Source organism: Microplitis demolitor, chromosome 4, assembly GCF_026212275.2.
Source record: "Microplitis demolitor isolate Queensland-Clemson2020A chromosome 4, iyMicDemo2.1a, whole genome shotgun sequence".
Taxonomy (NCBI): Eukaryota; Metazoa; Arthropoda; class Insecta; order Hymenoptera; family Braconidae; genus Microplitis; species Microplitis demolitor.
Window position 1 is genome coordinate 1,345,251 of NC_068548.1, and position 23,550 is coordinate 1,368,800.

A 23,550-nucleotide genomic window follows, 5' to 3' on the forward strand; every position below is an offset into this window, starting at 1 on the left:
TTACTGGAAATTTTACCGGGTACAAAAGTATAATATTCAATTTAATGATAAGTCGATTAATCATATATTAATCATATGATTAATGAGTTAATTGAATTTTTTTTATAAGAAAAAAAAGGTTTTTTTTTTTTATTCAGATCACGTATTTATTGTCAGTGTTGTTTAGATAATTTTTTTTAACATATTTTTTTTGATTAATCATTAATTATTTTTAATGATGTTATTAATGTGATTAACAAATGGAAATACTTTTATGGCGCCACCCTTTGATGAGCATTCAAACTCAGTGAATCCGACGATAATACGACCATTGACAATAGGCGATGATTTGCCGATCTATTAATTAAAAAAAAAAACAGTTAATTTTAATTTTTATTAATTATAATATGTTAATTTAAAAAAATTACTTTTCGAGAACTATCTTGAGCACAAGCGAGAGTCGGATCAATTGTTCCACATTTTGCTTGATCAACAATTGATATTAATTTGTCGAAAGTGCCTTTGCGATTTTTTCCCATGACTCCGGGGCACATTGAGCTCCATCCGAATGATTCGTAAACGTCATGAATTTGAATATTTGACGAAGGCAGAGTAAAGATTTGAATATTTTCAGTTATTTTATTTTGTAACTAGAATAAAAATTTTATTTTAATTTTATCAATAATTGATTTCGATAAATCGAATTTTTTTCTCGATTTCGATACATCGATTTATTAAGAGTATTTAGATATCGATTTTTAATCGATATCAATACATCGATTATTTTTTTAATTTTAATAAGTCGAATTTTTTATTCGATACCTCGAAATAATAAATCGATTAATCGAATAAATGAATCGATAACTCGAATTATAGTATCGATACATGAAATTATGGAATCGATATCTCGAATCGAGAATTCAATATCTCGAATCATGGAATCGATGTATCGAATCGATAATTCGATATCTCGAATCGATAATTCGATATATCGAATCGATAATTCGATATCTCGAATAATGGAATCGATAATTCGATATCTCGAATAATGGAATCGATATCTCAAATAATGGAATCGATACATTGAATCGAGAATTCGATAATCGAATAAAAAAAAATCGATATCACTTACAGTAACAACAGCCAAATAATCCCCAACTTTATCAACTTTTTCAACTCTACGATACGAATTTTCTTGGTCCCAATCAACAGCCCCAGCAGCTACCGCCACCAAACTCTTACTCAAATCAATTCTGCACGATCTAGCAATCAGCACATGCTTCTTGCTGACCGGTACACCAACACACCCATAGTAATTGGACCCATTTTCCTCGGTAACGATCACCGAATCCGGGAATCTTATCCCCACATACTTAATCGTCATCCAACGATAATTATAACTGTTTTGATAATTAAAATCATTTAAACCACTCGGATACTCAGGATGCTGCTCATAAAGATCTTCTGTATTTAAATTTAAAATATAAATAAATAAAATTAAATTTATAATTAAAAAAAATTCCTACCTTGCGCAGCAGCAAAAGAAACGAGAACACAAGCAATTAAAAATATACAGGTCATATTATTTGAATTTATTTCGATACTTCCGAAGCGTTATTTTGATACCGACTATGACTTTTCTTATATTTCCCGCTTATTTATACGAATTTTTTAAATTGTTTATTATCAATGGCATGACAAATAGTGTCATTGCCTGTTAAAATATCTTATCAGCATTTAAAAAATATGTCGATATTAATAATTGGACATAAGAAACATATGAGTTGAATTTGTTGTTTGTTTGATTTAATGTCAAGGTTCAAGTCATTACTTTGTTTGAATTTATCACTACAAGTGTTTTTTTTTCTAATAATTTTTGAGTCTATTATTTGGTGATTAATTACCATGGACTAGATAAATACAAATAAGTATTGATAAATTATAATCGATACTCATATTTATCCAAATATAATAAATTGACAGAAGGAAGAGATGTTTTGACGCAAGAAATTTTTTTCAACATTGAATTTAAAACTTTTATGAGGATGAAAAAAAAAATGTTTTTTATCAATAACTGCTGCGTGTGCTCGGCTTAATAAATTTTATCACGGATCATTTTTCAATTACAAAATCTAATGTCAATTAATTTAATTAAATATTTTATTAACTATGGACTTTAATAATTTGAGTGTAAAATCAAAATTTTGCTATCGGCTGTTTATTCCATAGAATATTTATCAAAGTGACCGTTTACATAATTTTCAAATATGTAAATATTATTTAAAAGACTGCAACAATTATAATAATAATAAAATATATATTTTTGCGAAGCATCAGAGAGTGGCTTTACGATCGAAAAATTTTTTTCGCCTCATTTTGTCAGCTATTTTTATTATTATAGCCTTGTTAGTTCACGGAATCAAGATATTTTGCAAACTATTTTTGAGATAATTTAATGGAGATTAATTCCATACTTTTTAAAAATTTATTTACTGCAATAGAATTGGAAAAAAACACCAAAATAGGTCAAAAAATTTTCCTGTCCGTCATGTATGAAACCCCGGAAACACTGTAACTTGTGAAAAAATCCATTATTTTAGTTAAATTTTTTTTTAAAAAATTCTAATCGACGATTGTAGGTCACGGAATGCGAATGATTAATTAATTCAGTGTCGTTTAATTACAATTAATAAAAAACGAAAACTACAAGACTGTATATCTATATATATACTTATAGATTAAATTGAACGGAATATAGTATAGTGCCGGATAGCTCAACTGGTAGAGCACTCGGCGCGATACCGACATGGTCTGGGTTCGATTCCCAGTTCGGGCTTATCTATATTTTTCTGAATTTATCTATAAATTGTCTTATTGAGAAGGTTTGCATGTTTTAGGTTTCCACTATATTAAATATTCCACTATAAAAAAACATAGATATACATATATCTATGTAAAATTAACATGGATGGTGATATATCTATATCTATAGATATTATGTACATTTTATTCCACCAGGGGCGCATGCGCATCACTTTCCTAGTACAGCTGTTTTTTTTTTAAATTAAAAATTTTTTTTTCTTGTTTTTTTTGGACAACTAATGTGTTTTTTTTTTTTTTTTCGTTATTTATTGACAAATAATTGCATAGCTATTTTTTTTTTTGTGTTATTGCTAATTGATAAGCCTGAATTTTTTTCAATTCAATTCTTTTTTTTTATTTTTTTTTATTTATATAAATATATATATATATATATTTTTTTTTTTTGTTATTAATCGAGATATTTTAAGAAAATTCTTTTATAATTATAAAAAATTACTAATATAATAAAAAAAAAAAAAACAAATTTTAAATATTTTAAATTTATTCGTGCTTCCCGCCATTTTTTTATTATTTCATAATAAATGAGCATTATGAGTCGTGCACTTTTGGATTTTCCAAATTTTTTTTTTTTGAATTTATATTTAAGTAGTGGATATAAATTATATCTTATATAAAATATATAAATATATATAAATGTTGGAACTTTTACTCAGCTTTTTATGGTCATTGATATAAAAGCATAATGTATTAAATTTGACCTTAAAAATTTGAAAAATTACTAAACCAACACACATTTTTATAAAAAAAAAACTTATAATTTTATTAATAATTAAGTGAAAATACAGTCGTGAGTCTATAAATTATTCATTAGGAAACCCGTAGACTTTCAAACTTCCAGCATCGCGCTTTCGATCATAATTGTCTTTATCATCGCAAGCGTACGCTAGCAAATACTGCTTCGGATGCCAAGCGACCGTGAAAGTAGCCGCTTCGACTGGGATGTCTGCAACCTTTTCACCAGTTTCCACTTCCCCGATGTCGATGACCAGGTCCTCGGAAGCAGCGGCCAGTAGTTGGCCATCATAGGAGAAGGAGATTGTCCTCACTGGCCAATCCAGCCGCGAAAAGGTCCTGAGGCAGCACAACTCGTCCGCGTCCCAGAGCGAGACCAAAGCGTCCGCGGATCCTATTGCGAAGTAGCGCCCGGTGGGATCAAATTCGATGCAAATGCAAGTTCCAGGATGGGCTTTGATGACGTGCAGTAATTCTAAGTCAGGGTAACTCAAGATATGGACGCAGCCTTGGCCATTTGTCAGGTAAAATGTGTCCGAGTCTTTGTTCCAGGAAATTTCGTTAACCTCAAAGTTAAATTGCTCTTCAGCGCGAATTTTCATGCATCGAGTGTCGATGAATGTCACGAGATCTTCTTTGTTACCGACAGCTATGGTGTTACCGTCTGGGGACCAGGATATGTTGATATTTTCTCCCCGGGTGCTGATATTTGCGGTACATTTTTGGGACCGAGTGTCCCAAATACGAACTGTTTTGTCGCCTGAGGCGGTTGAGAGGAGATCGGGGTTAGATGCGTGCCAACAGAGCTGATCGACACTTCCACCATGACCACGGAATGTCGTTTCTTGTTTCTTGTTGGCCAAACAATACATTTATTAGAAATTAATAACTTAATTTTGAAAATCGCACGGAACTTAAAATTATAGATTTTAAATTTGAATTTTGACTAAAGGATTGGAGATACGACGAAAATGTACTGAGATGATTTTGTAGAGAATTGAATTTCCTTAAAAAAAGGTGTCTTTACTTTTTTCTCTAAGTTTCATAGTTTCACTAGAATTTTAGTTTAAAGTAAATTTCAAAATTTATAAATGTTTTTTAAATTTTCCCGCGCATTTTTGAAATTTATTTGAAAAAATTAAATTCAAAATTTACTTCTAAATATAATTCTACAATAAAATCAGATTTTTTTTTACTCCTACAAAAATTCAGTCAAATTTTAAATTTGAATTTTCCCGCGATTTAAATTTTTCCCGCCAAAAAAATTAACCTCAAAAATAAAACCAGGAAACAAAACAAAAGTGTAATTAAAATATAAAAATTAATTTTGAAATTGAAATTAGAAGTTATAAATTATAAATTACCCGGGAAATTTTAAAAATTTGATAAATTCAAAATTTAACCGGCTTCGGGATTCTGGAGAGAAGGAATTTAAAAAAAATTCACGTGCGACTTTTCAGTAAATGAAATTTAAAAAATAATAATAATAATTAAAAATAATTACCAGTCGATCAGGTGATAATGAAAAAATACAAATGCATTTATCGAATGAACCAGATGCTAAATATTTTCCATCACAACTCCAACCAACACTGTGCACTTTTGCCGAATGTGTTTGTTGTTCTTTTATTTTATTATGAGATTTAAAAAAATTTATCAAATCATCCACACGCGTACTGTTATTACTCGTCATTATTTACCACTAATTACTGTTAATTAATTAACTACTTAATTAACAAAAATTAAAAAAAAAATCTTTTTTAAATTTTGTTTACAAATTTAAGTTTGAGGTTAAATAAAAAAAAACTACTTGCGCATGCGCGCTGGAAATTATTTACATGCGCAATTTAAAAATTATCGACAATTGATATATATTTATATATATTTGAAAAATGTCAATAAACATGTGGATTTTGAGAAAAAAAATTTTAAAAATTAATTTGAAATTTTGTTTAGTTTTAAGTGAAAAAAAAAATATTTGAAATAATGGAAAGTACAGTAATTGAAAAATTTAATGGAGTTTATTTACTGTACTGTGAAAATGTCAAGTTTAAGGGACGTACTTATATAGGTTATACTGTCGATCCGGTAAGGAGATTGAAACGTCATAATGCGGGCTTTGATTTTGGTGGCGCGAAAAAAACGAGCAATAAAGGACCTTGGTAATTTTAATTTATTAATTTACCACTTAAATAATTAATTAATTAATTCATTAGTTACTCATTTTTCAACAGGAACATGGTTTTAATTATTCATGGCTTCCCTAATTCTCGATTGGCGCTCCGGGTAAGTACGCGGGAAATTTAAAAAATTTGAATTGTTTAAATTCTTTGCAATCACGAAAATTAATTTGCAGACTGGGTTAAATAATTTTTAGGATCAATTATTGATTGGTTGGGTTTTTACTCGAACATTTTGATGATAATTAATTTTTAATTCGTAATTAGTCTTTGGGTAATTGAATTTTTTTGTACTGAAAAAAAAAAAATAGATTCTAAAGAGACGGCAGTTTAATTTAAAATTTACGCGAATCTATTAGAGATACGATAAAAATGTACTGAAACTTTTTTGTAGGAAATTAAATTCTCTAAAAAAAATGTCTCTTATAATTTTTCATTTAAATTGATATTTCACACGTAATTTCAATTTTAAGTTCCACGATCGATTTTTTAAAATTTTAATTTGAAAAATTACATTTCTAGAACTTAAAATTCTAATTCTGACTAATCTATCAAAAATATGACAAATATGTACTGAAACATTTTTATAGGAAATTAAATTTTCTATAAAAAATGTCTCTTATGTTTTTTCATTTAGATTGATAGTTTACGCGTAATTCCAATTTTAAATTCAGTAAAAATTTTTAATATTTTTTTTTACTAAATAAATAATCAAATTAATTAATTATATTTATTAATTACAGTTTGAATGGGCGTGGCAGCATTTGGATCTAAGTCTGCACACCCGTCACTTGTCAAAAAAAAAATCAAATCAAACCCAAGTTAATTATTTGATAACTTCAGTAGCGGAAATGCTAAAAGTCTCTCCCTGGTTTCGGCTCCCGCTGACAATTCAGTGGCTCGATTTAAAATTTTCAAGTGACTATTTATTGAAACTTAAATTTCCTCAGCACATGAATATTCAGTACGGAGCAATTGAGGCCAAAAAAATAGGATGGGTCGAAAAACAAATGAAGAAAAAAAATAAAATAAATGGAGATCAAGATAAAATTGATGATTTTGAGGAAATTAATTGTATTAGTAGTTTTAATAATTGTTATTTATGTAAAAAAAATGTCGACCTTAATGACAGAGTTGAGTGTGTGTACAAAAACTGTAAATTAATTAGTCATATTATTTGCTTAGGAAATTTATTTACAAAAAATGATAAAAAAATTCTTCCTATAAATGGAATTTGTCCATCGTGTGATAAATTAGTATTGTGGGGTGACATTGTTAGAAAAAAATTAGGTTGTTATGTTAATATCGATTAATTAATAAGTATTAATTAATTAATTTAATTTAATTTTTTATATTTTTATTTTTTTGGAGTTTTTTTGAATTTCTGACTCAAGTTATTGAGATAGGGTAAAAATGTACTGAAATAATTTTGTAGGGAATTTAATTTTGAACAAAAAAAGTCCTTATAAATTTTTGGATAAATTTGAAACTTTAGACAGAATTTTGAATTTAAATTATAGAGTTTTTTTCTGCTGGGGAAATTTAAATTTCCCGCGGCTTTAAATCAAAATTGTGGGTTAAATTTTGCAGATACGAAAAAAATGTAAGATACCTTTTTTGTCAAGAATTTAATTCTAAACAAAAAAGTCCTTATCAATTTTTGGATAAATTTGAAACTTTAGACAAAATTTTGAATTTAAATTATAAACTTTTTTTCTGCTGGTAGAAATTTAAATTTCCCGCGGCTTTAAATCAAAATTGTGGGTTAAATTTTGCAGATACAAAAAAAATATAAGATACCTTTTTTGTAGAGAATTTAATTCTCTATAAAAAAGGTCCTTATCAATTTTATGATAAATTTGATAGTTTTGTCACAAGAGAAGATGTAAGTTCATACTCTGAGTCATATAAAATTGTATATTATAATTATCGTTCTAATTAATTTAAATACTATAATTATTTTTAAAAAAATTATTAATTGTTTTCTTTGTAATTAATTTTTAAAATCCATTCTTCATTAATTAATTAATTACTTTATTTTTTCAATTAATTAAATAAAACTATTCCATTAAAATTTTTCATAATTTAAACATTTTAAATTTTCCCGCCACCGCCATTTTAAATACCCAAGCCAAATTAAATTTAAAAATTAAAAATAAGTTTATTTAAGAATTCATTTAATAAAAAACTTCTAAAAAAAATAAAAAACTTTTTTTAAAAACCTAAAGATCAATTATTAATTAATAATTTAAATTAATTCAGTTTCTCGCTTGATTTCCAATAAAAAAAAAAGTTAACTTGCCAAGTTCACATCCGGCCATATTTCTTTTACGGCATTTTCCTGATCACAAGGTAACGTAATTTTAATTCCACTCCTTTTTTTTATTTATTATTATCAATAAACAAGAAAAATAAATAACAAAATAATTTTTTAATTATTTAAATTAATTAGTAATTAAAAAATTCCAATAATTATCCGGGAATTAATTACTAAAATTATTTTTTTAAACTCACATGTGTCAGCAATTTTAACCTCAAAAATTTATTGTAATTTTTTCTATTTATTGACAATAAAAATTTTACTGTGTAATTAATTGCAATAATAATTAGTGATTTTATTAATTAATTAATTAAAATTTTTTTATATTTTTCAAGGAATAGAAATAAATAAATATGCAATTATTTATTCGCGGCCAGGAGACACTCGTCCTTGAGTGCCAGGACAATGAAACAATTTCAAATCTTAAGGTAATGAATAATTAATTATTTTTTAATTTAATTTTATTTTAATTTAATTATTGGAAAATTAATTAGCGTTTTAAAAATTTAAAAAAAAAATGATGCATTAAATTGATAACCTGAATTATGATAATAATAATTTCAGTAAGAGCATTAATGCAAAATTAAAGTTAGATATCAGGATGATTATAGATTATTTAATTAATCTATGAGTCTATCATTGATCTAATACAATTAATTTATTAATTAATTTTTATTATTTTAAAATTTTTTAATTCAAGTTTTTTTTTGTAGTATTTTATTTTTTTTTTTTTTTTTTTAATCCCAATTAATTAATTTTACTTAAAATTTAATCAAGGCTTCGTTTATATTTAAAATTAAAATTGGCGCGTAAAATTTTGAATTTTAAAAAATTTGCCGCGTAAAATTAAAATTTTTCAAAAACTATAAATTATTTTTTTTTACTTACGAATTGATTACTTTTGATATAAATAATTTATTTAAAATTTGAATAAATTTGGCGCGTAAAATTTGAATTTAAATAAAATTCTTTTACTTTAAATAATTATAATAAACTTGTAATTAAATTTATTAATTACTATTATTATTTTTTATATGAATTACTAGGCTAAGATTTTGAAATCTAGTGGATCTGAATCAGCAGAATTTACATTGAGTTGCAATGGCAGTTTACTAACTGATGAAACCAAAATTAGCGATTTAGCATCAAACGTTTTGGACTTCAATGTTCCACTTCTTGGAGGTAAATTATTTTATTTATTAATTACAATAAATAATTTTACTTAATTTTGAGTAATTATTTAATTAATTTATTATTTTTACTAATAAATTTTTTAATTTTTTGTCTAATTAGGAAAAGTTCACGGTTCATTGGCTCGTGCTGGTAAAGTAAAGGGACAAACACCAAAGGTAATTAATTTAATTTGGGTAATTAATTAAAACGCTAAATGATCTAAGCTGTGCTTAGTAAAAAAAAAAAAATCCTATAAGTGCAGTAAGAAATTAGCGTGATAGTAAATGACAATTTAAAGTGAAGTCTTGATTTATTAATAAACTTGGCTTTTCATAAATATGTTACATTAATTAATTATTTGATTAAGAAGATTTTTTTTTATATTTAATTTCAATTTTTATAAATTTTTGCGGACTTGTTGGTTTCGTGTTGAGATTCTGAGGAAAGTATTGAAGATATGGCAAAAATGTACTGAGATAAAATTGTAGAGAATTGAATTCTCTACAAATAATGTAGGAGCCATTTTTATGTAGGAGTAATAGTTTAAGTCGAATTTGAATTTTTATAGAATTTAATCGGAAAATTTTAAGCAGATTTTGAAACTTAAACTTTAAATTTGAAATTGAGCGCGTAGTATTGAAGATACGGCAAAAATGTACTGAGATAAAATTGTAGAGAATTGAATTCTCTACAAAAAATGTTGGAGCCATTTTTATGTAGGAGTAATAGTTTAAGTCGAATTTGAATTTTTATAGAATTTAATCGGAAAATTTTAAGCAGATTTTGAAACTTGAACTTTAAATTTGAAATTGAGCGCGTAGTATTGAAGATACGGCAAAAATGTACTGAGATAAAATTCTAGAGAATTGAATTCTCTACAAAAAATGTTGGAGCCATTTTTATGTGGGAGTAATAGTTCAAGTGTAATTATCATTTTTACAAAATTTCATGAAATAATTTTAAGTAGGTTTTGGACTTAGAACTTCAAATTTAAAATTGAGCGCGTAGTTTTGAAGATACGGCAAAAATGTACTGAGATAAAATTGTAGAGAATTAAATTATCTACAAAAAATATATAAGCCATTTTTATGTAGGAGTGATAGTTTGAGTGTAATTGTAATTTTTTACAAAATTTTGTAGAAAAACTTTCCAGAGTTTTTTGAATTCCAACTTTAAATTTAAAATTGAGCGCGTAGTTTTGAAGATACAGTAAAACTGTACTGAGATAAAATTGTAGGTAATAAAATTCTCTATAAATAAGGTTCTTATCATTTTTTTGATAAGTTCATTAGTTAAGATGTAGTTTGAAATCCAAGTGATTTTTTGGTAACAAGTGGGTTTAATTAATTAACTTAATAATTATTTTTAAATGGAATTTTTTTTTTTTGTTCAGGTTGAGAAACAAGAAAAATCAAAGAAGAAAACCGGACGCGCTAAGAGACGTATTCAATACAACCGTCGCTTCGTGACTGTTGTACCAACTTTCGGACGTCGTCGTGGACCAAATGCCAACCCCAACACATAAATATAATTATTATTATTAATATTGGCTTAAAAATTATTAATTTTTTTGCTGAGCTATGAAAATAAAATAAACATTTTAAAAAAATAATTTTTTAAATTAATTTTTACTTCCCATTTTAATTACAACAACTATTTAATTAAATATTTCATTAAATAAATGAGATAATTATATGTTTAGGGAGCTCATTGGAAAGGAAATTTAATTTCCCATAATTTTTGTCTCCTTACAAATTATCGTAGAGCCAACGGTTCAAAAGTTACAGCCGTTTTAAAAAATATTTCTAAGAAAATTTAATTAATTTATTGGCGGTTACTTTAATTGGTGATATCTTGGAAAATATAAGAGATAAGTATATGTTATGTATGTTCATTGGAAAGGAAATTTAATTTCCTACAATTTTTGATTCTTTATAAATTTCCATAGAACCAATGGTTCAAAAGTTACAGCCCTTTTAAAAAATTCGATTTATTTCTATTGAAATTTAATTGCTTTTATATAAATATATGACTTGAAATTTATGACAAATAAAAGTCTGACTTCATCTACTTCATGACAGCAATGACGATAATTAATTACAAAGAAATAAATTTTTTGACAGCAACAGGAAATTGAAAAAAAAAAAAATAAATAAATAAACGAAATATTTCTAAGTACTTGCGACAGTAATTGTAAGTTGCGTAAAATATTAACGACAAGACTGATAAGAGTATGATCTAATTGAGAAATAATACCGAGTTTAAATTAATAAAAGTTATTATTTACGGAGCGGTTACGAAATTTTTTCGCGGGAAACAAAAAAAAACGGGATTATTTTTATCGAATTCTTGTGGTTGTTCGACCTCTTGTATTTATCGTAGCCCACTTAATTTTCTAAAAAAAAAGTCTATTATAAAATTTCATCATTGTTATTGTTATCATAAAATAGATGAAATCATACTTTTATTTGACGGGAATTTCAAGTTATAAATTTATATAATGAGCAATTGCGGTAATAAAATTTTGATGGAAATATTGTTCAATTTTTTAAATGGCTGTAACTTTTGAACCGTTGGTCCTACAGAAATTTACAAAGAGTCAAAAATTGTAGGAAATCAAATTTCCTTTCCAACGAACATATATAACATATATTTATCTCTCATATTTTCCAAGATATCAATAACTGAAGTCACAGCTCCAATAAATCAATCAAATTTTTCTAAAAATATTTTTTAATTTTTTAAACGGCTATAACTTTTGAACCGTTGGTCCTACGGAAATTTACAAAGAGTCCAAAATTGTAGGAAATTAAATTTCCTTTCCAATAACCATATATGATATATATCTACTCTTTATATTTTCCAAGATATCACTTATCCAAGTCCGACTCCAATAAATCAAATTTTTCTAAAAATATTTTTTAATTTTTTAAATGGCTATAACTTTTGAACCGTTGGTCCTACGGAAATTTACAAAGAGTCAAAAATTGTAGGAAATTAAATTTCCTTTCCAAAAACCATATATAACATATACCTATCTCTCATATTTTCCAAGATATCCTTAATTAAATTGATACTCACAGTAAACTTTAAAAAAATTGTTGTTATTTTTATTTATTAACCAATTAAATTTTTATCTCAAATATTTCTATAAATAATTTTCCAAAAAATAAAAAAACCCACCATTTAATGATTCCCGAGCCAATTAAATTAATTTATCTCAATATATAAAGAAAAAAAAATGAACCGATTAATCTGTTTTTTCATCGCGGCCGCGTATCGACTGAAATTCGCAAAAAAAATGTCTTTTAAAAATATAATTATTTTTATATTAATATCATCAGTATATGCAAATATATTAGGACTTCCAGATATGAATGACATAAAGTCATTAAAAAAATATATCGACAATTTTATTTATCAAGTGGACTTCAAGTACCAGCTGACAAATAAATCCCTTGTTAATTCAAATTTAAATGAAACTGAGGAAATAAAATTATTTTTAAAAAATGTTTCTAAAGTAATTACTGGTATAAAATTTATGTCGCTCTTTATGTTCGATTATCTATTGCCGTGGAATGATTATCATAATTTATTAATCAAGTACATACATACGCGCAGGAGTAATGAGTTGATAAGTTTTAATTATTTGAATATGAAAGCTTACGTTTTTTACTCTTCTGTTATTCATTTTTATCACCAACTTCCTAGTATTTATTTAAAAAATAACAATACAGGGGTTGTTAATGTGGATAATTTTTGTAAGTATGTTACTGTATTGATGGATAATAAATTGTTGTTTGGACCGGAAGAATTCTACGAGGACAGCGCGAAGGACTTGAGAGCTTACTTGGAAGAAATTTCGAAATATTGGGAGGTATGATATTTTTTTTTGTTTATCGTTAATTTCTGGCCGAAGGGTTGGGTTTAGGGAAAAAAGTTATGAGAAGTAATTTTTAGAGAATTTAAAGAGCTACAAAAAGTGTCCTTAGTAATTTTCATGTATCTTTGATAGTTTAGTAGTTATGCTTATTTGAAAGTTTAAGAATGTAAATTTTAAGTTTGGAAGTAATTGGTATGCATCTTCTAGAAAATTCTGAAGACTGAAAAATTATCTAGATATGTTTTTAAATTTCTAGAATTTTAGAGTGAAGGTAAATAATCTCATAGAAAATTCTAGAGAGATTAAAATCTTCTAGAATTTTAAAATTAGCTTAAATAATCTCCTAGAAAGTTCTAAAGACTAAAAAATTATCTAGATATTTTTTTTCTAACTTCTAGAATCTTAAATTAGAGGTTTATAATCTCCTAGAAAGTTCTGAAGAGTTGAAAATCTTCTAGAATTTCAAAATTAACCAAAATAATCTCCTAGAAAGTTCTAAAGACTAAAAAATTATCTAGATATTTTTTTTCTAACTTCTAGAATCTTAAATTAGAGGTTTATAATCTCCTAGAAAGTTCTGAAGAGTTGAAAATCTTCTAGAATTTCAAAATTAACCAAAATAATCTCCTAGAAAGTTCTAAAGACTAAAAAATTATCTAGATATTTTTTTTCTAACTTCTAGAATCTTAAATTAGAGGTTTATAATCTCCTAGAAAGTTCTGAAGAGTTGAAAATCTTCTAGAATTTTAAAATTAACCAAAATAATCTCCTAGAAAGTTCTAAAGACTAAAAAATTATCTAGATATTTTTTTTCTAACTTCTAGAATCTTAAATTAGAGGTTTATAATCTCCTAGAAAGTTCTGAAGAGTTAAAAATCTTCTAGAATTTAAAAATTAACCGAAATAATCTCCTAGAAAGTTCTGAAGGCTAAAAAATTATCTAGATATGTTTTTTATAATTTCGAGAATCTTAAATTTGAGGTTAATAATCTCCTAGAAAATTCTGAAGAGTTGAAAGTCTTCTAGAATTTTAAAATTAACTTAAATAATCTCCTAGAAAGTCTTAAAGACTATCAAATTTCATGGAATAGTTTTCTGTAACTTCTAGAATCTTCGAGTGAAGTTAATTAATTTCCTAGATAATTCGGCGGAGTTAAAAATCTTCTAGAAAATTTTTTTCAGCTTCGAGTCTAAAACTTCAAACATAATTTTCTAGAATAGTATGTGGAGTAAACAATTTTCCAGAAAATATAGGAGACTTTTAATTCTCTAGAAAATTTTCTTTAGTTCATAGAATCTTCAGAATAAAAAATTATCTAGAACTTTTTGAAGTATGATGAATTTTCTAGGTATTCTTTTATAACTTCTAGAATATTAATATAAACTTCAATAATCGTCTAGAAAAATTCTAAATTGTCTAGAATATATTTCGTTACTTCTAGATTTCAAAGAGAGCTTAAATGATTTTCTAGAAAGTGTTAATAGTTTCCATAATTTTCTAGAAAAATTTCTTTTGACTTCTAGAATCTCTAAAAGATAAAATAATACTAAATAATAATAAAATTATTTTAAGTTCTATAATCTATAAGTCTTTTAAAAAATTCTAGAATGAACTTGATCACAATTTTTGCGGCTCAACGCCTTCATTACGTCACGGATTGTACGACTACTTTGAATTCATTATGAAAACAAATTTACGAAGATTTATTGTCTCATACCTTGGAATTGCGTTGTGCAAACGCGATACAAGTAATATATACAAATATTTAACTCTCAATAATTATCAGTTAACAATATCAAAATAATTTATAAAAATTTCAGCGTCAAATTTGAATGAAACGAATCAAATAACCTCGAGATTTCTTAATGAATCAGTAAATTACATCGAATTAATTGGACAGTCGATTCACAAATTGACGCATTATTTGTACGAATGCCCACAAAACGCCGCAGAAAAAAGTGATTGTTTATTAATCGTATAATTAATTTTTAATATTTTTGCTAATTAATTTATTTATTTGTTATATAGAAAATGATAATTTGAATATTCAATTAGAAGGTATGATTCGGGTAAGATTAATTGAGGAGAGGAGTCTAAGTAACTCTAGCAGACCTTGTAGTTATAATTGCGATCTAAAGAGTATTGGAAAAAAATTTAACAATACACAATGTGCAAAAGCTATTGACTGTCGATACGTATCAAATGGTTTCGATGTTTGTCAAAAGGTACGAAATATTCTATTAAAAATTTAAAATATTCAATGCGTTGATATTTTGCCTTTTAGCGAATTTCGATTTTTGACACTAAAACGTTAATTTTCTATGAAAAACGAAATTATTGGTTTTGAACCGACTCTGGGTAATCGAGATCTCAACAGCTGTTAACATTTTGGGGCCTTGGGAAACTATCCTGAATGTTTTTGAGCCGATTAACGCGCACGCAATGCAAATCCGTTTGCGAAAATTTTCAAACTTTTTGTGTAATCGAAAACCGTAAACCGGATGTGGGTTAATCGAAGGGGTTTATTGCAACATAGATCTGGTTCATCAGCGAACTAGATCGGTCGAGTAGATTCTGAGTTATTCCACCCGAAAAATTTTTGGAAAAAGCGTTTTTTAAGGATAAATCGAAAACTACTTGACAGATTGGTTTAAAAATTGGCTGAGATTTGTAGGACGATAAGCTCCTTCGACTCCCACAAGAACCGTTGAAATTGGTTATGTTCGTCCAAAAATATCGGTACTACAAAATTTTGGAAATAGCCTACTTTTGGGGTTTTTGCGAATGGCTACTAACTGAGGCATCCAATGGGTCTAAAAATTGGGTCAGATATTCTTACTATCAAGTTTCGTTGATTCCCACCAACGCCATTAGAATCGGTTACCCCGTTTCATAGAAATCGGTGACGGAAAATTTGAAAATTAATAATTTTTTTGAATTATCGATACTCATTATGTTCAAATGCTATTAAATTTATTATCAATTTATTTATACTCTAGAAAAATAGTTCAAGAAGATACGAATGGATTAAAGATTACGATGGTAACATATACGGTAAAAGTATGAGTATTAAGAAAAATAATATATGTCAAGGAAAAATTACAAAATTGAATAGTGAGTTTTTGTGGTACAACGGGTATTATTGTGATTACTGTGTTTGTACATGTGTGGAAAAACCCAAGCGCTCAAATCATGTTGTCACGGCGATAAGCTTCCGGGATCAAACCTCAGATATTTATAATGATTGGTTACTATTATTATTATTATTATTATTATTATTTGAATACTGTTAATTATTAGTTATTTATGGAAAATATTTTGATTAAATTATAGGGTAGTCACAGGTATAAGATTTGTTAGAAAAGATTATTTGATACACCTTCAAATACAAGAAGGACTTTTGTTGCCATATGGTAAAATTGGCACGACAAGATGGCGGCCGCTTGATCGATTTGAATACAATGAAATGGAGGGTAGATATTATCGCGTTTTTGAAAGAGATAGCAAATTAGGTAGAATAGTAGAATATTTGCCAATGAGATTGGGAAGTGACTACGGACGTGCGGAAACTGTTAACTTGGATGACGTAATGGCTCCAGGAAGTCACGTGGTCACGGGAGTAAGATTTAGATTCAGCTGGGACTCAATTGGGACACCAAGACGGAAACGTGGACCCATTGAGTTGCATATTCGAGTGACGAAAATGGATTTTGCAAAAGGCCGGCTACTTAATCTTAATAATTCTTGGTGGATTACTCCAGATTATCATGATTCGAGGTTAGATTTTAAATCTCTAGGGCACAGATTTGGGTTTTATGAAAATTAATTTCTTTATTTGCAGAGGTGAGTTGGCACTGAAGAACCCAGACGACCCGAGAAATGCCTGGGAACAAGGGGGAAGCGTTTCGACAGCCACGAGTGTGCGATTCCGTGCTTCGGATTGGGTGAAAGACGCTGGGCAGTCGACGGTTCCCTTTTTTGATGGAAGGGACACGAGCTTTACACCCGCAGCTCCTCTTCAGGGCCTTGGGGTCTTTCATCTTGGGCACGAAGGCTTCGGTGGCTATTTAGCCCTCCGCATATTTGATTTTGATATGTCTCCATTTTTTAATTCTCATTTCACTGACCCTAATTTATAATGCGCTCTAATTAAACCTTTTTCCTGTTGAACTTCAAAAAATTTTTATTGATTCTTATGAATTTGAAATTGACTCCTATATAATTCTTATGAATTTTTATGGCTTTTGGAATTGATTCCTGTAGATTTCTATCAATATCTATAAATTTTCATTGATTCTTCTGGATTTGGAATTGATTCCTGTGAATTTGGAATTGATTCCTACAGATTTCTATCGATATCTATAAATTTTCATTGATTCTTATGGATTTGAAATTGATTCTTATATATTTCAATCACTTTCTTTTAATTCTTATTGATTCTTAAGGATTTGAAATTGATTCTTAGAAATTTCAATCACTTTCTTTTAATTCTTATTGATTCTTTTGGATTTGGAATTGATTCCTGTGAATTTGGAATTGATTCCTGTGGATTTCTATCAATATCTATAAATTTTCATTGATCCTTATGGATTTGAAATTGATTCTTATATATTTCAATCACTTTCTTTTAATTCTTATTGATTCTTTTGGATTTGGAATTGATTCCTGTGAATTTGGAATTGATTCCTGTGGATTTCTATCAATATCTATAAATTTTCATTGATCCTTATGGATTTGAAATTGATTCTTAGATATTTCAATCACTTTCTTTTAATTCTTATTGATTATTCTAGATTTGGAATTGATTCCTGTGAATTTGGAATTGATTCCTGCCGATTTCTATCGATATCTATAAATTTTCATTGATTCTTATGGATTTGAAATTGATTCTTAGATATTTCAATCACTTTCTTTTAATTCTTATTGATTATTCTAGATTTGGAATTGATTCCTGTGAATTTGGAATTGATTCCTGCCGATTTCTATCGATATCTTTAAATTTTTATTGATTCTTATGGATTTGAAATTGATTCCTATAGAATTCTTATGAATTTTTATGGCTTTTGGAATTGATTCCTGTAAATTTCTATCAATATCTATAAACTTTCATTGATTCTTATGGATTTGAAATCGATTTCCATATATTTCTATCACTTTTTTCAAATTCTTATGAATTCTAGTGGATTTTGAATTGATTCCTATAAATTCTTATTAATTTTTATGGCTTTTGGAATTGATTCCTGCCGATTTCTATCAATATCTATAAATTTTCATTGATTCTTATGGATTTGGTCTCAATTCCTATAAATTGCGATATTGTTGTAGGTTTTTATGTATTTCTACAATTCTAAGCGCTTTTGGAATTGATTCCTACTCATATATTTCTATAAATTTTTATGGATTTTCATGGATTTAAAATTTATTCCTCTAAAGAATTATAAATTTTTAACGATTCGTGTAAATTTCTATGGCGTCCCATTAATTTTAAAAAAATTTCTCCAAGTCACACAAATACAAATCTAAAGAATCAATCCTTCACCTCAATCCCGCATCCAAATTCACCTTCACCCAAAAAAATCCAAACAAACATCCAAATCCTCATGTATTTCCTATATTTCTATTAAAACATTTTATCTCTCATTTAACGTTTACTATTTTATCCGCCGCCTCATCCTTATCACATCGCATCTTACCTACAATCACAAAAGCAAACAAGCTCTAATAAAAAGAAAAAAATAACCAACTTAAATAAACTAATCTAAAAACATAAATTAATAAAAAATAAAATTCTTGTTTCTAATTATTGTAATCCTTATTTACCCGAAATATTATATTTTTTTTATTACTACCACAAAATATATATTTACTGAGAGATTAATCAAACGTTACTTTTATTAAATCATCGCGTATAAAAAGTCGCAGCCGCCAATTAAATTCATCAGTCAGTTGAATTTTTTTTTTTTAATTCAGTCTAAATTTAAAAATTTTAATTTAAATGGCGGCATTAAAATTTATATTTATTTTACTCTTTGTAATAAAAAATAGCCAGGGGTTTATGGACAAAATATTTACGAACGGAGATTTGGACTCTTATACGATGAATTTTGTTAATAATATAGAATCAAAATTAAAAAGTAATTGTGTGTATGATTATCCGGCGACGCGATTCCAAAGAAGGTTTGTGGTAACGAATACTTTGAAGGATATGAACAAAATAATGTGTGAGTTCAAATATAACAATGCAACGGAAACGTTTCCCTGGAAATTGATCGTCGAAAAGTTCGACGACTTCGAGTATTCCTTTGAGCTGACGAACATGATGAAGAAATTAAGCAATTACTGGAAAGCGCTGGACAAGTACTCGAGGGTAAATGATTATGAGGGAAGTTCTTTGATGATTGGATGGGGACCTTGTGATAACGTGGACGTAATGTTTGATTGGAGGTCAAGAGTTGACGCGGAATTGTGCAATAAGGATATCAATGAAGTTTATGCTCAATTTATAAGCGCTATCAAGAACAAAATGGAGGTAAGATGGGAATTTATTGCGGAGGTCATTTTATAAGAGTTTCGGGGAGTGTGATTGGGCGCGTTAGGGAGTCACTGGGTTGGGTTATTATTGATGATTTATTCGATGATTTTTGAACTCACTACTGCATTCGCGACCCGATTTCCGCGAGTTTGAGTACCCACATCGATATGTTTGGGTGACTTTAAAATTTTTTTTGTTTTATGGGTTTTCCAGGTGGGAAATTTATTTTTTCTTTGGTTTTTGTAAATAAATAGAACAGGGCGGTAGAGTATTATGGCGCGAGTTGAATGAGTACACACACGGCCATGTTTCGGTGGGTATGTTAATAAATCGGAGGATTAATGATTTATTAATCAATTAATTAATTAACGATATTACGTAATGGATCGTTGGTGCTCATTATACGTGAAATTTTTTAAATTACTAGAGATTGTTTTCAAAAAATTTTTAATACTAATTTAAAAATCATTTTTTCGAATTTTCGGTCCTCAAAATCGGCTGAAATTACGTCGACGTAATATATCGTTGTGGGTACTCATTTTACAGGAAATTTTATCAGCAACAAGAATATCATACTAGTTTTTCTAAAAAAAATTTCAAACTCCCAAAACTTGAGCATTTTCTCTGCTGCGTTTTTACAAATTCTTCATAATTTTTATTTTTAGAAATATGCCAGTAAGATAAATATATGTGAGATGAAATCAACGTTGAAAGAAGAGATGGTTGCATTTTTCCAACAAGGAATAAAAGCTCACATCCAAAGATTCATTTTAACCGCCTTCGAACTCTCCGTTAAATCACAGTGTAGAGAATGTATGTATATTCAATCACATCTATTATTCTCTCAGTATTAAAAGTAATTAATGAATTTTTAAATTCATAGCCTGCATCAGCAACGAAATCGCGGGGCTGAAAGAACAATTCATGAAAACTATTCACGATTATCAAGAGCTCCTAATGAAAACTATGGCAGGTTTTACGCAGTTTATCAAAAAGTGTGACGCGCCGAAACCCGACCTCTGCGACTATACTGACCGCTGCGGTCGACCTAGCCCTCGTAAGTTTATTTTTTTTTTCAAAATTATCTTCAAATTTAATAATTTTCAATTTTTTTGAAAATAGGTTCCAAGAGTTACAATTACATTGAATTAGAAAGAGCTTATCAGACAAAAATAGTAAATGAAAAAGAGTTATCGAAAAGTCAATCATGTTCCCCCAATTGCGATCTCAGTAAAATTCCTGATATTAATACAAATGGAGAATGTAAAAGATATCAAGAATGCAAATATATATCAAGTAGATATGACGTTTGTGAAGCGGTAAGTTTGTCACTAATTTTTTTTTATCGATAATTGAATAATAATTAAAATTTTTGATTATTAGAACGATAAAAGACGTCGCTATGAATGGTTCAAAACCGACGACGGCGCAACATATGGCAACAGTAATGTCTGTCATGGTAGAACGACTTCATTATCAAGTTCAAGTGATTGGTGGTCATTTACTTATAATTCTTGTAATTACTACGTTTGCACATGTGTCGCTAAGTCTAAACATGACGAGCATGTTCTCACGACAATAAGCTTCCGGGAACAGGTTACAGATTTTCATAACGAAAGGTACCGTATCTATTTTTTTTTATTCTGGAGGTTAGATAAGGTAGTGTCAATGCAGTGAAAAAACTGTATTTAGCATGATTTAGTGGGTAGATTTCTAAAAAATGGCAAAAATGAGCTTCTGTAGAGTCAATGCAGTACAAAAACTCAATTTAATCATGACCCGAAGGGTAATTTTTAAAAAATTCTTAAATATAAGTTACTACAGTGTCAATGCAGTTAAAAAGTTAAATTTAAAATTATCTAGTGTCTAGATTCAGAGAAAACTGTAAATATAAGTCTCTGTAGTGACAATGCAGTACAAAAACTCGATTTAGTCATGACTGGGTGGGTAAATTGAAAAAATAATTAGATATAAGCTGCAATAGTGTCAATGCAGTTAAAAATTAATTGTGAGCTTGCAGGTAATTACCATGTAGTGTCAATGCAGTATCAGGGAATAAATAAGAAATAAAACCGTGCAAAGTTATTGCATTGACAGGGGATCGATAAAATGTGACTTAGTGTAGTGTCAATGCAGTATAAAAATGAATTATTTACGTTTATTTATTTGTCTAGAGTTGTCGTAGGAGTGAAATTCGTTAAAAAAGACTACATGCTCCATCTCCAAATAGCCGAAGCGAAATTGTTGCCGTACGGAAAAATCGATCAGTCATCAGTAGCATGGAAGCCGCTTGAAGACTTTGATTACAACGAAAGCGAAGAAAAGTTCTACGTAAAACCAGGCTACGGAAACGTGCAGCCCCTCTCCCTGGGAAAAGATTACGGTCATCCTACGGTAATAAATCTCGACGATTTAATGGCGCCCACAGATTACATCGTCACTGGAGTGAGATTCCGTTACGCTGGTGACTCGCCCGATTGTCCAAAATTCCAAGAGGGCGCCATTGAGCTGCAGATCCAAATCAGACGATTCGATTTCGCCGAGGGCCACATTTCCGATAACTACAAGCCGCGTTGGGTTTCTGCTGACAAGAGTAACAGGTACTGACCCATATTATCCAAATTTTTCATCTGCCACCCCTTTCATGACCTTTCTAATAAATTTTTCTGTTACAAAGACATGAGTTGGTCCTCGAGGAACCGGACAACCCTCTCAAGTCATCAGAAAACAACCAACTGTCCACCCCTAATCAGTTTGTCAAATTCCGGCCCTCAGACCTTCGCAAGGACGCTGGACAATCTACTGTACCCTTTTTCGACGCTTCTGAAGTTAAAGGCAGCCCTCTGATGCCTTTCAAAGGTATCGGGCTCTATCATCGTGGCAACAAAGGCTCCGGAGGATTCTTGGCCCTTAGATTATACGATTTCGATTCCCGGTCCTACACTACCGCTACTGTCAGGAAAAATGTGCCCCAGTCAAATAGCAACTCTGGCTTTGGGGGCAGAATGGGCTTTTTCCAGTTTCTTGGAAATGTCGTTAAATTGCCGTTTGAACTGACGCATGATTTTTTAAAAAACATGCGTAATATGGATGCGCAATAGTTATTTTTTTATAACATAATTTTTAATTGTAAGTTTTGTCAAATAATTAATTAATAAATTATTTTAAATTTTATTTATGGTCTATTTTTTTTTTTTTTTGACAAAAGGTCATTTGGGTCTTAATTTATTTTTTTAATAAATTTAAGGGGTAAAATGGGCTGGCTAGTGATTTTTTGAATTACTATGGGGCAAAATGGTCATAGAATAAGTTGGGGCAGAAAAGTTGATCATGAAAAATTTTAATAAAAATGAGCATGGGGTAGTTTGGGCCACCATTTTTTTTAAAATTAATTTAAGGGGTAAAGTGGGCTGCCTAGTGATTTTTGGAATTACTATGGGGCAAAATGGTCATAGAACAAGTTGGAGCGCAAAAATTTATTATGAAAATTTTTAATAAAAATGGGCATGGGGTAGTTTGGGCTAGAATTTATTCTTTTAAAAAATTTTAAGTGTGAAATCTGCTAATAAAATTTTTTAAAATAAACAAGAGGCAAAATGGCCATGGGATAATTTCGAAGCCTTTGAAAATTCTCAAAAATTTTTAATGGGTAAAATGGACAGTGTTATTAGATATAGTTTACATCATTTATTTTTTTAACAAAAACAAAAATTATTTTTGCTTTACTAGCGCAATAGGTCACTAATTAATTTTTTATCAGTCAGTCATTAACGAAAAAAAAAAAAAATGACTTATCGTTTCGTTAATTAAAAATCTAATTAGTGGACTATAAAACTTATTTTTTTGACTTCTCCAATAAATTATTTT

The 23,550-nt window shown here is 28.4% G+C and overlaps 6 protein-coding genes across 6 annotated transcripts; 4 read left to right on the forward strand and 2 right to left on the reverse strand.

Annotated features, from left to right (window-relative positions):
- Positions 1-129: 129 nt before the first annotated feature.
- Positions 130-1,633, reverse strand: LOC103579876 (uncharacterized). The gene is made up of 4 exons (XM_008561442.3): positions 1,506-1,633; positions 1,112-1,443; positions 408-629; positions 130-336 (listed from the first exon to the last, which is right to left on the reverse strand). The coding sequence occupies exons 1-4, from the start codon at positions 1,558-1,560 to the stop codon at positions 202-204; spliced, it is 744 nt and encodes a 247-aa protein (XP_008559664.1). The 5' UTR covers positions 1,561-1,633; the 3' UTR covers positions 130-201.
- A 1,945-nt stretch (positions 1,634-3,578) lies between these two features.
- LOC103570752 (THO complex subunit 3) lies at positions 3,579-5,395 on the reverse strand. Its single transcript, XM_008548602.2, has 2 exons — positions 5,099-5,395; positions 3,579-4,445 (listed from the first exon to the last, which is right to left on the reverse strand). Exons 1-2 carry the CDS (start codon positions 5,285-5,287, stop codon positions 3,663-3,665), a joined length of 972 nt encoding a protein of 323 aa, XP_008546824.1. The 5' UTR covers positions 5,288-5,395; the 3' UTR covers positions 3,579-3,662.
- Positions 5,396-5,529: 134 nt separating this feature from the next.
- LOC103570759 (structure-specific endonuclease subunit slx1) lies at positions 5,530-7,671 on the forward strand. The gene is made up of 3 exons (XM_008548615.2): positions 5,530-5,756; positions 5,829-5,880; positions 6,518-7,671. Exons 1-3 carry the CDS (start codon positions 5,581-5,583, stop codon positions 7,085-7,087), a joined length of 798 nt encoding a protein of 265 aa, XP_008546837.1. The 5' UTR covers positions 5,530-5,580; the 3' UTR covers positions 7,088-7,671.
- A 365-nt stretch (positions 7,672-8,036) lies between these two features.
- On the forward strand, positions 8,037-10,879 carry LOC103570766 (FAU ubiquitin-like and ribosomal protein S30). Its single transcript, XM_053738415.1, has 5 exons — positions 8,037-8,126; positions 8,430-8,522; positions 9,141-9,276; positions 9,388-9,443; positions 10,661-10,879. Exons 2-5 carry the CDS (start codon positions 8,448-8,450, stop codon positions 10,790-10,792), a joined length of 399 nt encoding a protein of 132 aa, XP_053594390.1. The 5' UTR covers positions 8,037-8,126; positions 8,430-8,447; the 3' UTR covers positions 10,793-10,879.
- A 2,169-nt stretch (positions 10,880-13,048) lies between these two features.
- On the forward strand, positions 13,049-17,331 carry LOC103571645 (uncharacterized). Its single transcript, XM_014439475.2, has 7 exons — positions 13,049-13,144; positions 14,758-14,899; positions 14,972-15,109; positions 15,210-15,376; positions 16,151-16,398; positions 16,485-16,928; positions 16,993-17,331. Exons 1-7 carry the CDS (start codon positions 13,049-13,051, stop codon positions 17,288-17,290), a joined length of 1,533 nt encoding a protein of 510 aa, XP_014294961.1. The 3' UTR covers positions 17,291-17,331.
- A 1,752-nt stretch (positions 17,332-19,083) lies between these two features.
- On the forward strand, positions 19,084-22,857 carry LOC103570776 (uncharacterized). The gene is made up of 7 exons (XM_008548638.3): positions 19,084-19,680; positions 20,349-20,496; positions 20,567-20,740; positions 20,806-21,002; positions 21,067-21,302; positions 21,858-22,283; positions 22,361-22,857. The coding sequence occupies exons 1-7, from the start codon at positions 19,147-19,149 to the stop codon at positions 22,782-22,784; spliced, it is 2,139 nt and encodes a 712-aa protein (XP_008546860.1). The 5' UTR covers positions 19,084-19,146; the 3' UTR covers positions 22,785-22,857.
- The last annotated feature ends 693 nt before the right edge of the window (positions 22,858-23,550 follow it).